Below are 15,011 nucleotides of genomic sequence, written 5' to 3' on the forward strand. Positions count from 1 at the left end.
GAAGCCTGGAGTTCAATCTTCAGCACAAGGGGGGGGAATTTTAAAAGGATGTGAAGCATCTGCCAGGCAACAGTGAAGGGAGAACTGGTCAGCACTTATCTCTAGTAAATCCTCAAAGAGAAAGCCAGGCCAGGGGAGACAGGTAGAGAGCAGAGGGGCACCCACTGGAGAGCAAAGCCTTTCCCTCTCCCAGAAAGCTGAGCTCACCACGGAGCCCACCACAACCCCACCCAGGGCCACCCTCCCAAAGGTCTGGCCAGAGCTTTGGCAGGCCGCCCACCCAGAGGGGGTGCCCCACTCACTCTGAGGCAAGTCCTCAGCCCTGAAGATCTTCAGGCAGAAGTGGGCTCCTCGAAGGGCCACACCTGTTGGCCTGAGCAGGTTGCCTTCAATGTCCTCCCTGTCTTCAGAGGGGTCCTTCCTCTCCAGCTACAAAGCAGACAAATATGATTCCTCAGTGTGTTATTGATCTCCATGCTTTATCTTCCTTTTCTAAGAGCTCCACCCGGCACACTTACATGCGACATCACATTCCTCTCCCACAAGTTCACCCCGTCTCTTCTCAAACATATGAGATCCTGACAGCTCCCAATTCTGAACACTTCTCTCACTCTTACCGCCTCCAATTTGTAGCTTACTTACTGACGAGTGAAGATGATAATCATATATTCTTAGGCAATAAAATCCAGGTTATAATATAAATATATTGAGAATGATCTCACTTTTGAAAAAAACAAAAATGCACACGTATATCCTTTGAAAAGGATATGGGATAAGATTTTAATAATGGATTTCTCTGGTAGAACGACAAAAGATTCAATTTTTGTTTCCTACATGTTCTACACTTCTTATAATTACCAACTAGACTTCTAAATTTAAAAAATTGAATTGGGGGTTTTGTTTGGTGCCTCCACCAGCAGGTACTATGTGAAGTGCTATGGCTATGACCCAGGAAAAGGTACTCACAGGAGCTTCGTCCCCTGGCCCCAGTACACACAGGCTGGCTTTCAGGTAGCCTCTGGCCCCAGCAGAGAAATCATCAGGGTCGGAAAGAAGTAGCCACTTCCTGAGATAAGCATGCCCTAAAAGCAAGTAAATGCCCATTGGCAATCCCAGGACAGGAAAACCCAAGTCTGCAGCCACATCCAGGAAGCCAGGATGGACCGCAGCCATTGGAAGGAGGAGGCAAGATTCAAACCCTAGAACCAGTGGGGTAGTGAAACCAAGAGCTCATAACCAAAGATTGAAGGTCCCCGAAGGATGCTACAGTCACTCAATAAGGCTGTTTTCCTGAGGAGGTAGAAACTTAGCCACTTATAAATCATGCCACACTCCATAATTGGTAATTAAATAAATGCCTCAATGTTTTTTAAAAAATCTGTTATCAAAATGTACTTGTGTTTATGTGGGTCAGAGTCAGAAATATTAACAGAAATCTCTACAAGAGGCTGTCAAAGTCAAACAGGAGGTTATTTTCGACTTTTTCGGGAAGTGACCAGTCAAGGTGGAACCTTGGTGAGGTGAAATCTTGGCTTCATTACAAAAATGTTCTGCCTCTGTCTGAGGTGAAGATAGGTCCCAGTGCCCTTGATAGGACTTGCCAGGTTTATCGTGTCTGAGGCCTCCTGAGACACAGGTGAGGTTTTGATCTTCCTAAGGGCCGGCTTTGCATGGAGGGTGAACTCCTGCCTCCTCCTCCAGCAACAAATCCCACCTCTAAATTCCAACCCCCAGGGAGGAAGATGAAGGCTCAAGCAGATGTTCCCAAGCAGCCTCAAGAACCAAAATGCAAGGATATGGCAAAGGGGTGAGAACTCACGGGGCTCTCTGTAAATGGTGCCCACATCCATCTGAAATCAGACAGGAAAATACAAATCAAATTCTTGCCACTGAAGTGTTACATAAAGCATGGTGCACTACCTGAGTCCATTAAATGTCTCGTTTATGAAAATCATCTGGGGACAGGGAACCCTTCATCATTTGATACTACATAGAAAGAAAGCAGAACACATTTTGGTACACAGTTTGGGAAAGTATGTTTATGCACAAAAAAAGAGAGAAGGAAATACAATAAAAATAGTAACAAAGCTATCTTTGTGGCAGATTGGAGTGCTTTTTATTTTTTTTGTTTCCTGTATTTTATAATTTTCTATAAAAAAACATAGGTTATCAGGACATTGATAGTAAGGGAAGCTGTGGGGTAGTGGAGGGGCCAGAAGGTAAACTGTACTTCTCTTTAACTCCCACTCTATTTTGCTACGAACCTAAAACATAAAGCCTAGTTTTTAAATCATAAATTACTTTTATAATTATTTTTATATTGTGCCTGTTATTTTAATGTTTATTAGAATGCTTGCTTTACATATTGATCATATTCATCATGCGGAGTTGGCACATGTATACAACACATCTGAATTCCTTTATTCCCCTCGCCCTCCCCTCGTTCCCCTCTCCCAACATCTCTAGATGCCATTCCCATTTGGAAAAACAAATCTATCTTTCTGTTTCCTGCTGTCCATCCTTTATTTTGCACCTTAAATTATTTATACTTTAGGTTTCTCATGTAAGAGAAACCATGCGATATTTGTGCTTGTTTGTCTGATTTATTTCACTTGACATTATGGTCCCAAAGTGCATCTGTTGGAAGATAAAATAGATAAAACTCTTGAAGATATAGGCATAGGTAAAGACTTACTGAACAGAATCTCAATTGCACAAGAAATAACATCAAGAATCAACAAATGGGATTATATCAAATTCAAAAGTTTCTGCACTGCAAAGCAAGCAACCAATTAAGTGAAGAGACAAACTACAAGATGCAGGAAAAAAAAATGCCAGCTACTCCTTGGACAGGGGACTAATATCTAGAATACAACTTTAAAATACAAGAGCCCCCAAAATAAAAGGCTAAATCAAAAAATGGGCAACTGAGGGCCGAGGATGTAGCTCAGTGGCACCAGACCTGCCTGGCAAGTGCAAGGTCCTAAATTCGATCCCTGCCCCGCGACCACCACTGAAATGAATAAACACTTCTCAGAAGAAGTACAATGGGCAAATACGTGAAAAAATATTCAACATCATTGGCCATGACAAAAATGCAAATTAAAACAACATCGAGATTTCATCTTACTCCCGAAAGAGGGATTATTATCAAGAAATCAAATAATAACAAATGTTGCCAAGGCTTCAGGGGAAAATGAAGTCGTTCCACATTATTGGTGAGACTGTAAACTAGTACACTATGGAAATCAGTATGGAGATTCCTCAAAAAACTAAACACAGAAATTCCCCTTCTAGGTATCTTCCTAACAGAACTAAGACATGATATTGCAGTGATGCAGGCATACCCATGTTTATAACAGCACAATGCATAATGGCTAAATCCTGGAAGTGGCATAGTTATCCATCAAAAGATGGATGAATAAGGAAGATGTAGTAGCCATAATGGAGTACTACTCAGACATAAAGAAGGATAAATTTGAGTCATTTGTATTTCCATAATGAGAAAAAATAAATTTAGCTTAATTTTTATGTTCTCAGAATAAGTACAGAAACATTAGAAACTTGAAACACAAAGATTTCATGTGTTACACAATGACTCAAGCTGAAACCCATCTCTTTAAAAAATGCTTCTCCTTGGGGCTGGGGATTTAGCTCAGTGGTGCTGCCACCTGCCTTGCAAGCACAAGGTTCCAAGTTCGATCCCCAGTACCAAAAAAAAAAAAAAAAAAAAAAATGCTTCTCCAAGAAACCAGACTTAGGTTTTTATCTTCAGACTATTTCCCAGAGAAGGGAGCATAATTCATTTGGATATCAGGGGCAGGTTCAAACAAGCCTGTACTCTTTCTTTCCTTTTGATAAATTCTTAAAGATTCTAAAATGAGAACATCAATAAGAATTGCATTAAATGACATTACAGTACCATCTGGGCTCCTTTATGGTACTTTGTGTAATTTATTGAATGCATCCTATGAGCTCAATTGTCTATGCAGTCCTAGACTATTCCAAGAAGTGACTATCAACTTCTAGGCCACCTGGGACACATAAGCAGATTGGAGCAGGGGGCTTCCCTCTCCCAGGGGTCCACATCTGAATGCCACCCCTGACCCATAGTGAACTTGAGGTCAGGGCAGAGAGTGCCAGGTCATGCTGGCTCCAGATGGTCAGAACTGGCAAGGGCTGCCTTCCCAGATGTAGGGACAGAAAGACATTAAAAAGAAGGGGCTGGATTCCCCCTGCTGGAAATAGAGGAAAATTTCATTCCCCTCTCTGCTGTCACACATTTACCATAGAAAACTTGTAAGTACTTTCTCTGTCTCTTTAAAATATATCATTTTTGGTCTGGGGATTTAGCTCAGTGGTTCCGGAGCCTGCCTCGAAAGCGCAAGGTCCTGAGTTCGATCCCCAGTACCAAAAATAAATAAATAAATAAAATATATCATTTTTCTAAAAATTAAGCCTTTTGTCAACTATATGATATGGGACTGACTTTCTCAAGGACCCGAGGGCCATCTCTCTGAAATGTAAATGTAAACAGTTCCTTACTGCCAGGAGGAAGCCAGGAGTATAACTTCAGTGGGCCGGTCCTCCATGCTGTAAAACTACCTCTTGTCACAGAAGCAGAAGTTTGACTGTTGTTTCCCCTCTGGATAAATAAATGACCTAACATAATTGGTTATGCAAGTTCCAGGTGAGTGGAGCATGCACTCTATGTGACCAATGGTGCTACCCTCTTCTCTTACTTGAGTACTAGTTATTGTTTATCTCAGAAACATGTGTGTAATGGAAAAATCCACGGGCTACATAAAAGTGTGAGATTTCTTTCTGCCTTTGCCATCTCTGGGCGAATTGCCTATGGTGCACATCACATTTTAGCTAATGCTTATTCAATAATAAAAGTGTTTTGCCTCTCTCTACCTTTATCTAGAGATTCTCTGAGTTGGGAGATTTTCCAAAGGGTTTTTAGGGGTAGGTGTTTTCCCGGCACAGATCAAGGTAGGCATGGTTTGTGGAATTCCAGCCCCTGTGCACTGTCCACAGAGCCTCCAAGAGCACAGGAAGTAGGAGCTAACTGCTCCCAGTCAGAGAAAGTGAACAATTACCCGGAACTCCCCGATGAGGGCATCTGTCCTGAGGGAACGGGAGTCCACCACCTGGAGAATAAGATCATTGAGAACTCACATTTACCAGGGAAACATGTCCAGCAGGGTCAAACCCCACAGCTCTTCAGTCTCAATAAGAACAGCCAACAACAGATACTTACTCCATTCCAGAGATTGTTCTAAGCAATGTTTCATGCTCAGATGAAGGAACAGGGGCACAGAGAGATTACAGGACATGTGGAGAATCACACATTCATAAATGGTACAGGCAGGATCGGAGTCCAAATTGTCTAGCACCCACACTTTTCACCACTTAGACCACACCCTCCTTTGGGCAGTGATAGGAGAAAGCTGAGGCTCAGAGAGAGAAAACCTTGCCCAAAAGTAGACGCTACATGAAGGAGCTTAAGGACCCCGACCTGAGGAACCTGGGGACACTGAGTAGCTGGGGGCTGCCACCTTCCAGCTGTGCTGCTGTGGCATGTCTGTAACCAGTAGAACTTGACAGGGAGTTGTCTGTATGATCTAGGTGCCAGGTCTTAACATTTCACACACATACATACACACACGCACGCACGCACGCACACACTCACATGTCTATGTGTGCACATAGCCCATGGAGAATCCTTGGCTGCTGAGACATACCGTGATAAAGATGGGCTCATCAAACAGCTCCTCAGGGGAGTCAAACAAGTTGAAGAAAAGAGTCTGTTGGTACAGAGAGAAAGGGAGACAAATCAGTGCCTGTGACCCCTCAGGCCAGGCAGCAGTATGATCACCACCCATAGTCCATCAGCCCGGAAGTTGAGTTCACACAGAAAAGAGGAGTGAGCTCAACACAGTGCGAGCTCTGGGGACTCCGCACGACCTGGGTGCCCCACCCAAGCGCACAGAGGTTGTCATCCCAGGCACAGCCCTATGGATGACAGGGATGCAGAGCAGCAGGAGCCTGGCACATGTCCCAAGCCAAAGTCAGCTCCAAATGCAAATACTCAAATGAATGAGCAGGTCCCTGGCTGGGAAGGCCTTCCAAGATTCTGTCACTAATGCCCAGTGTTATCACCTCATTGAAGAGAGGGCTGTTTCCCTTGTGGATCCGAGTCCGCTTGGTCTGCCCAGCAGCTGTGACCTTGACCACAGGCTTGATGTTCACCCCTGGCAGCTGGTGCCCTTTGATCACCTGGACTCTGATCTGAAAGCCGGGAGGAGGCATGACAGGAAGAATGGAAAAGGCACTAGGCAGGCAGGAAGGAGGGACCACCCCCCATCCACCCCAGGAGTCAGAAATCTCGGGGGCCATCTTGCTGCTGACTTTTGGGAAGACAACTAGAAAGGTATTAGAAAGATTACTATAAGAACATATTTTCCTGCCGGGTCCCTTGCATCTGTAAAATTCCACAGATTCATAGAAGAGCCCTGAATAAGCCACCTGCAGTAAACCAGGGGTGGGGGGATCCAGTGCCCCCAACTCTGTGCGCTTCATTCAGCACGAGCCCCATCCAAGGTCTGGCAATACCGATACCAACATTTCACAGTGGCTTGAAGATTCTTTACTGACAATTCCCTCAGAGGTCAAACTTACACAGTGATCCCATAAATAGTACTTTTTTTTTTCAGTGCTGGGGATCAAATCCAGGTCCTCACACATGCTAGGCCACACAAGGGCTCACCCTGATCCCCATCCTGTATCCTTTTTATTATTAAATGCAATGCTTTCTTACATTCTGAAACCTAAAGGAAGAATTTTCACCATTGACCTTTTTTTTTAACTTTAAAGTAAATGAAAATTTCAAGAACATTTGTGCTTCTAAACATTAGGTCAAATAATTTAAAATTGGAAATTTAAAAACATTAAAATAATTTTTATGGAAAAAAAAGATGTTTACTGGTTCTACTTTCTAATCAACTGTATTTGTTGACCAATTTCTTATAAAAATAGCATTCTATTAATGTAATCATTATGTAGTAACAAAAAATTTTTAAACCAGGTATGGTGGTGCACACACCCAGCACTCAAGAGGCTGAGGTAGGAGGACTGCCATGAGTTCAAGGCAGCCTGAACTACATAGTGAGACCTAGTCTCAAAAAAAAAATTTTTTTTTTTTTGGTACTAGGGATCAAACTTGGGTCCTTGCACTTTCGAGGCAGGCACCGGAACAACTGAGCTAAGTCCCTGGCCCAAAAAAAATTTTTTTTAAAGAAAAACCTAGCATGCTTTGAAAGAATATATATATATTGGTACCAGGGATCATACTTGGGTCCTTAGCTTGGGAGGGAGGCAGTGGAACCACTGAGCTAAATCCCCAGGCATAAAAGAATATACTATTAATAACAACAGGAGGGTAGGTGAGTTTTTTTCCTTGTGGTACTAGAGTTTGGACCCAGGAGCTTCACATTAACCTATATTTACAGTTTATTTTTTGTTTTTTATTTTGAGATGAGCCCTGATAACTTGTAAGTTGCTGAGGCAGAGTTCATACTTACAATCCTTCTGCCTCGGCCTCCCAGAGTGCTGGGATTACAGGTGTGCACCACCATGCCCAATGGATGGGTAATTTTTATTCTCTTCATTTTGTTGCATTTTTCAATTTTTCCACAATAAACATATATTGCTTTTTGAAAGAGGAAAAAAAGGCAATAAAAACATGTCCTGGGAATAATATGGGAGCTGGAAATCTGTCTCTTGAGGGAAACATAGTGGTTATAGCTGAAACTTTTGCTTAATTTATCATGATTTAAACTGAAATATAGTTTGATGATTTGTTGCACTTAATAAATAGAGATTTAAGTTTCCTGTTTTTAACATTAAAGGTAGTTCTGAGGCATTCTACATCAAAATGGAAACTTCTGTAGAATAACCAAAGGATCAAAATTAAAAGGCAAGTAAAATGGGATGGATTTTGGATAAAAATGTACCAACAGGTTAATATTAATAGTTACATTCTGTGAAAAGCTTGAACAAATTCAAATTCTGCATCACTCTAGAAAAATTCATTGTTATAAGCAGGAGTGTAGATAGAGGAGAAGCAAGATGCTAAGCAGAGCTCCCTAGATTTAGGGGTCTTATAACAATCCAGATCCTGCTCCAGCATTACTGCGCATTACTAAGGAGCACCCGGACACCTGGTGACACTGCCTGGGACACAGACTGCACAGCAAACAGCAGGGAACCAGCTAGTAAGACAAATGCTGGGAAGCATCAGACAAGAGATACAGATATGTTGACTCTCTGCAGGACTTTTGTTGGAAGAGCAAAACACTGGGATTGAGCAGAGGCATCTTCTGAAACCCAAAGACACAAAGTTCCCATTCAGAAGCTGCTCAGAACCCAGAGAAAGGACAGACTTCCACTGGGACTGCCCTTAGGGCACAGGCACACTTCCCCTAAAGTTGGACAGACAGACTAGGTGCCTGGTGCTGGCAGCTGCTGATGGGCTAAAGGAGGAGGCTGGGGTCAGTCACCTGGAAGTCCTGTGGTTTGTCTGACAGCAGCTTCCTGGGTGGGGGTGTGCTTCTCTTTCTTTTGCTCCCAGGGTGGTAGGGAGGAGGACGGGAAGGTGGCTTCCTGGGGGTGGTGGGAGCCCCCGGGCCTGGCACACCACTTGGATCCAGGAAGGGCTCTGCCTCGTCTCCTGTGAGTCCCTGGTCCTCAGTGTCTTCTTCTCCTCCTGTGTCTGTGAGGACAGTGCCCCAGTGAGGATCGAGTCCCTCTAACTCTGCCCTTGGGACTCAACCCAGCAGAGGGAGGGCCCAAGCAGCATGGGTGCCAGGACCCAGCACCCCAATCCCCATCCCCAGTCTTCCACATCATGAGCCATGATGGATGAGGCAGAAAGAAGAGCAGCTGAAATGTGAAGCCAGTCAGTCCAGTTAGTCAACAGGAAGAAGACAGAATGGCCCTGCCCTCCCCACCTCCTGACCCCTGCAGGATGAGCCCTCCAGGCCACCTCGTCCCACTGCAGGGGGCTGACAGTGGTGGCAGGTGAGATGGTTACAGGTGGTAGGGTCTGGGATGGGGCAGCCTGGCCCGAGCCTCACCCGTGGGGGCCAGCCACTTCTTTCCAGAGTATCTCGTGTCCACGGTGCTGTCACTGAGCAGGGACCAAGTCTCTGCCTGGCTCTGTCCCCCACCTGGCATGTGGGTAGGACACAGCCCCAGGGGGAGGGGTGGGAGGGAGCTAGGGTGAGGGAAGCCCACCTACTGCACCCCCAACCCCATTTCCCTGCCCTCTCCAGCCTGGTGCAAAGCTCAGAAAGAGCTGCTGTGTCTGTGGAGGGGTGTCCCCCCACACACATTCTGCAGGACTGGGAGATGGCTCTGATTGGTCTGAACCCAATTCTGTCACACCCACCTTAGTGTGGTCCCAGAGCATTTGGGGCCCTCTGCCACCAGGAGCACCCCAACTTCTTCCTCAGAACTTGCTCCAGCTCCACTCGAGCTGGGGGTGTTCCGCTGGCTACTTCAGGTGACCCCAGTCCAAAATGAGCTCCGACCTCTATGCTCAGACACAGCTGAGCCCTAACAAGATGGCTTCTTTGCCTCTCTCCACAGAGCCCCCAGACTGGCATAGAGCACACTGTAAGGCTGCTCGGGGTTTTCAGATTGTGTTGCTTCTAGCCCCCTTAAGGATAAATTCTAGAATCTCCTCCATGGGCAAATGCCCATTGGCCCATCCTCCTCAGCTTGACCACACAGAGGCTATGCCAGGCCATCACTGGCAAGCCAACCCCGGGCCCGGGTTCTTACCTGATAGACCCCAAAGAGGAAGTGAAGAGGCACAGGACTAAGGCAGGCACAGGACTTCACTAATTCAGCCTGCTCATTCATTTGTGAAATGATAATCTATAGACCCAGAGAGGGGGAATGACGGGCCCCAAATCACACAGCTACTTAATGTCAAGGGCAAGACTGGAACTTGTGTCCTCTGATTTATCGCAGAGCTCTTTCAAAGGAAAACGAGCTCTTTTGTCACATGCCATCACTAAAAGCCTGCTGGGTGCCAGGGTGGAGGAAGATGGGGCTCTGGAGAGTGGGTAAGACCTGAGGTAGCTCCTGGGACAAAGCCAATCCTGTCACACCCATCTTAGGGCTGTGCAATACAGGGGACCCAGCCAGGCACACGGGCTGGGAGCTGGCACCTGAGGGAGCATGCCTCACCACCACCCAAATGCTCTCTTCTCCAAGCCAGGGCAGCCACAGCCTGGAGAGGGCAGAGAATGCTGGGAGGAGGCTTCATGTAGCTCCAGCCCCAGCTCAGGTACCACTGCCATCCTTGCCAGGGATCCTGCCACAATGAGGGTAGGCTCCTCACCAGCCACGACGTCCAGTTCAGGCAGTGTTGGGGAGGGCTCCAGAGAAGCAGGGGACGGGAACATGGGCGCAGCTCCAGGAAGTGGTGTGTAGGACACCTGCAGGACTAGTGAGCCCTGGAAGACACGGGGTGGGCAGCAGGTCAGTGCGCTGTCCCTGGGCCACTGCCCCCCAGCATCCCCCCTGCTTCCTGCATCCCTCCCCAGAGAACATGGCTCTGACAAGGGTCTTGTTGGCTGGAGCCATGTCAAAAGCCACCCCAGAGACCCATGTGCATAGTCAGATGGTGAAGTATAGCATCTGAGGTCAGCTTCCACCATACAGGAGCTAAGTAATCTTTGGTATGCCTCAGTTTCCTTATCTACAAAAAGAAGTTATACTTGCAATAGCACCTTTCTCATAGGGCCAAGTGAGGATTAAGTCGAAATCAGAAACCCATCCTCTCCTGCTGAACTTTCAAAGTCTCAGGAGCAGGTATCCTTAGCCTCTTTGCTTTGCCGAGGACCCTGTCCTCCTTCTCCATGGCCAGCTCACCTTTGCTCAGCTCTGCTCAGGCCCCAGCTAGCTCTGAGAGGGGCTCAGGTGCCCTTCCCCTTGCTGAGCCTCTTCCCCCTAGAACCCTGCTGGGTCCCAGGGCAAAGGAGCATGGGGCCCTGTCCCACCACATCCTCAGCCAGGAGGACAGTGCCTAGTCACATGATTCACAGGGATGGGGAAAGCTGCCTGGACTCCTGCCCAAACCCCCACCCTGACCTGAACTGCTCACGGGGATCTCGGCAATCCTCCAGCCTCGTAGCCCCAGGCCTGCCAGCCCCTGGCAGAGCCTCTCCTGGTGCCACCAGCCTGGCAAGCCTCCCAGATGGCCTTTGGTCTTAATCCTAGTAACACTCTAAGAAAACTTGGAAGCTGGGTATGATGGATCACACTATAATCTCAGCATTCTGGGAGACTGAGACAGAAGGATCACAAATTCAAGTCCTGCCTGAGCAACTTAGCAACTTAGGGAGATCCTGGGTTCAATTCCCAGTACTGCAAAGAAGGGGGGAGGGGTGAAGAAAAGAAAGTTTTAAAAGTATAAAAACCTTAAAGAAACATAATTCAAAAGAAAACAATTATCCCTAACACTTCCACCTCTTCACATACTGATACAATTCTTCCACTATTTTAAAACAAATAACGTATAGCTCCACTGCATAAAAATGTTTTTCTTCTCCTTAGAAACCAAGGATTGCTCCAGGTTTGAGAAGACCTTTTGTAGATATTTAATGATGCATAACTCCGTGCCTCTAGCACGGAACGCTGAGTATCTCTCCTGAGTAATATTCTTGTCCAGGGACTCTTGGGGCAAACACTGACCCGAAGCTGAAGAGGCTGAAGGACCCCTGATGTGTTCAGCTCCCAGGCTTGCCCCGTGTGGACTGGGGTCCGGGGAGGAACAGCCAGGCTAATGCAGGGTAGGACCTATGGGAAAAGGGGCTCAGGGCGGACCTAGCCGGCCCTGCAGTTTCCTAAATCATCACCAGGTGTCGCCGAGGGAGCAGCCAGCTCCCGCACCTCCACTCCAGTAGTCCTTGGAAGGGAGAGGCGCAGCCTTCGTGAGTCTCGCTCAGATCCACACTCTTGGGAGGCCGCTTTAATGACCCTGAGTGGGCCTGGGTATCTGTGTTTTTAACAACTCTCCTGGGAGTGGGGCTTCTCTCCACTTCATCAAAAGGCTAATGAGCTCTTTGCAAAAATAACTGATTTCAATGGTAGGGCGAGGAAGGTCCAAAATGAGCCTGAACCCTCTTTTTATTCCAGAAAGCAAGGAAATGCTCAGTGAGTGACAGAAACGTGTCAAAAGGACACAAAAGTCAGCTTTCAGGAGCTTCCAAAGGCCAAATCTGGGACAATTTAACCACAAAAATCAATAATGATAATAACAGATTAAACCATTGAATAAAATAGAAATACATGAATCTATATTGAAATAAATAAGAGGGGAGAAAGCTTTCCCTTACAGTGCAATGCCAACTGATTAGAATATTTGATTTAGGGCCAGGGATTTAGCTCAGTGGTTTTGCCGCGTGTTGTGCAAGCACAAGGACACGAGTTCGATCTCCGGTACAAAAAAAAAAAATTTGATTTAGAATATCAATTTATAGAATAATTGATTTAGAATATCTCCACTGAGTAACCATCCAAATAATAATAAATTCAATCAACAGAAAACAATGAACCTCAGGACCACAAAAAATATTTTTTAAGCAAAACAAAACCAAAACCCTATGGGTAAATGATAGAGGAGGAACAGGATACTTAGAAGGACACAAAGTGCTTCTCCACAAAATTCTTACTTATTAGAAAGTGGGGTAGAGGGACGATTTATGGGAAATACAGCAAATGCTAGTTTCACCACATGATCAAAGGTAATAGTGCAGTAAGGAAACACATCAAAGCCACACCACCTGCTAAGGTACAATGAGAGCAACACAGCCTCATTTATATTTACACAAAGATGCATAACCGAAATCTGTGCATAAGACAATATCAGACAAACAAGCCTAACTTGAGGGACAGTCTATGAAATAACTGCCCCATATCCCCCCAAAATGTCAAGACTACAAGGTTATAACAATCAAGGAAAGACTGAGGAATTATCTCTGATGGAAGAACACTAAAGACACGAAACAACTAAATCCAACACATGATCTTTGATTGGATCTTTTTGCTATAAATCACATGGTCAAAATCTCAACTACTTGGGGGCTGAGGCAGGAAGATTTCAAGTTCAAGACTAGTCTGGACAATTTAATACTACCCTACCTCAAAATCAGAAAATGAAAAAGGGACAGGGAGAGAGCTCAACATTCTCTGAGCTCAATCCCCAGAATGACAAAAAGAAAAAACTGATAAACCTTGAATGTGGATTAGATGAAGTGCTGTATCAATGCTATCTTCCTCATTTTGAAGTCTGCCCTGTGGCTATGTAGAAGAAAGTCCTTAATCAGAGAGAGAAATATACGGAATATTAAGGATGATGAGCTAGGAGGTTGGCAACTTAGTTTCTGATGATTTAAGACAGAATATTGTTTGTGTTATTCTTGGCAACTTTCCTCTAAATCTCAAATTATTTCAAAATAAAGGTTTAAAAAGTCTGAGAAGTCTGCTTCTGCCTTAACCACAGGAATCTCACTTGGAAAGACAAATGAAATCCTTATCCACTCCCGCTCCCTCAAGGAGTAGACTGAGTCAGGACCAGCTACGTCATTTGCAAGCCCAGTGCAAAATAAAAATATGAAACCTCTTATTCAAAAATTACTGAGAATTTCAAGATGGTAATGGTAGAGAATTCAACCAAGCCCAGGGCCCCTCTGAGCATGTACCTGCCCGTAAGGCCAGTCTTGGGTGGGTGTTTTCTCAGCTCAGACCAATTTGGGCTTACATCTGAAGGACAGAGCATAGGGGCCCTGCCTGACATGTCTGGCCTGACCCATCCCTTCATGAATTTACTTACTCATTCCCTTTGCAAATACACATATTTGGGGGCCAAACACTGTTCAAGCTACTGCGGTACTCCAATGAACAAAACGAAGGCTCCTGCCCCTGGAACTGATGCTTCAACAGAAGACACAGACAATAAATAATGAACGAATGAATTACAGAATATGTTAGGAAGAAAAAAACATACCAGGAAAAAAAGGGTCAGGACAGCAGAAAGTGTTAAATCTTGCGGTCTGAGTGGATCCCAGTGAGATGACGTGAGTTAAACAAAAACTTGAAAGGGACACATCTTGGCTGCCCTTGGGACCCTGACACTGGGATCAGAGTCCCCAGAAGGGCAGCCCTTCCCATCTCCAGGGCCTCACCTGCCTATCCACTCCCTCTGCACACCTCTGCAGAGGTGCCCATGGGCATGTAACTGCTCCACCCATGGCCTGGTGCCAGCACCTCACAAGGGGCTCAGGAGCAGCCTTCTGCAAGAAGCAGGAAGGGGCCACAGCCCTAGAATCGGAAGACCATCCAGGCAGGCCTTTCTGGGGTTTCCTAGGCATGAGGTATTCCTCACTGACACCCCTCCCAGCCCCTGAAGGAATGGGGACACACTGGGACTCCAAGCATTTGAATGAGACTTCCAGGCCAGATCAAAGTCCATCTTTTATAAGGACCCATCAAGAATCCACAGGGACAACCCTGGCAGCTTTAAAGGATCTGGGACCCACGATCTAAAGTAGATCTTGCCAGCAGGGGGTCAGGATCTGGGGATCACACTTTAGGAACAAGACTATTGAATCCTGGAGGCCTCTGGTGCTACTGAGGATCTAAAGAGGAAGAGGGCATGCCTGTGTGCCCACCCACGGGCAGAACCCTTCCTCACATGATATTAAACTCATCCTGTGTACCCTTCTCGGACAACCAAAGCTGAGATTTTCTTCCTAAGAGATATAAACCCTATGGTCTCCTGAATCACATGACCTTGGCCTACAGTCCCCTGTGTGACAGTCTTCAAGGCCCTCCACATGAAGGTACCACACCAGAGAGCACAGCTCCTCAGGTCTCCAACCCTGACAACACTAGGATTTGAGGCTGTTATCAGTGAATCATGAGTCCACCAAAAC

At 45.9% G+C, this 15,011-nt stretch overlaps 1 protein-coding gene across 23 annotated transcripts in view; it reads right to left on the minus strand.

Annotated features, from left to right (window-relative positions):
• Positions 1-15,011, minus strand: part of Dysf (dysferlin) — a 228,036-nt gene that overhangs the window by 155,013 nt on the left and 58,012 nt on the right. For 13 of the 23 annotated variants that reach the window (XM_004849884.4, XM_004849880.3, XM_004849881.3 and 10 more), the window contains exons 5-13: positions 10,415-10,529; positions 9,141-9,233; positions 8,565-8,776; positions 6,166-6,294; positions 5,748-5,810; positions 5,103-5,153; positions 1,820-1,850; positions 967-1,082; positions 303-429 (exon numbers count right to left, since the gene is read on the minus strand). In XM_004849884.4, the coding sequence (XP_004849941.1) occupies positions 303-429; positions 967-1,082; positions 1,820-1,850; positions 5,103-5,153; positions 5,748-5,810; positions 6,166-6,294; positions 8,565-8,776; positions 9,141-9,233; positions 10,415-10,529 (937 nt within the window). The remainder of the gene's footprint in view (positions 1-302; positions 430-966; positions 1,083-1,819; positions 1,851-5,102; positions 5,154-5,747; positions 5,811-6,165; positions 6,295-8,564; positions 8,777-9,140; positions 9,234-10,414; positions 10,530-15,011) is intronic. The other 10 variants (XM_004849888.3, XM_004849885.4, XM_087215922.1 and 7 more) reach the window with 1 other exon arrangement.

This window comes from Heterocephalus glaber, unplaced genomic scaffold (assembly GCF_053883595.1).
Source record: "Heterocephalus glaber isolate CG9 unplaced genomic scaffold, H.glaber_assembly_v1.0 deba00001456, whole genome shotgun sequence".
NCBI classification, from domain to species: Eukaryota; Metazoa; Chordata; class Mammalia; order Rodentia; family Bathyergidae; genus Heterocephalus; species Heterocephalus glaber.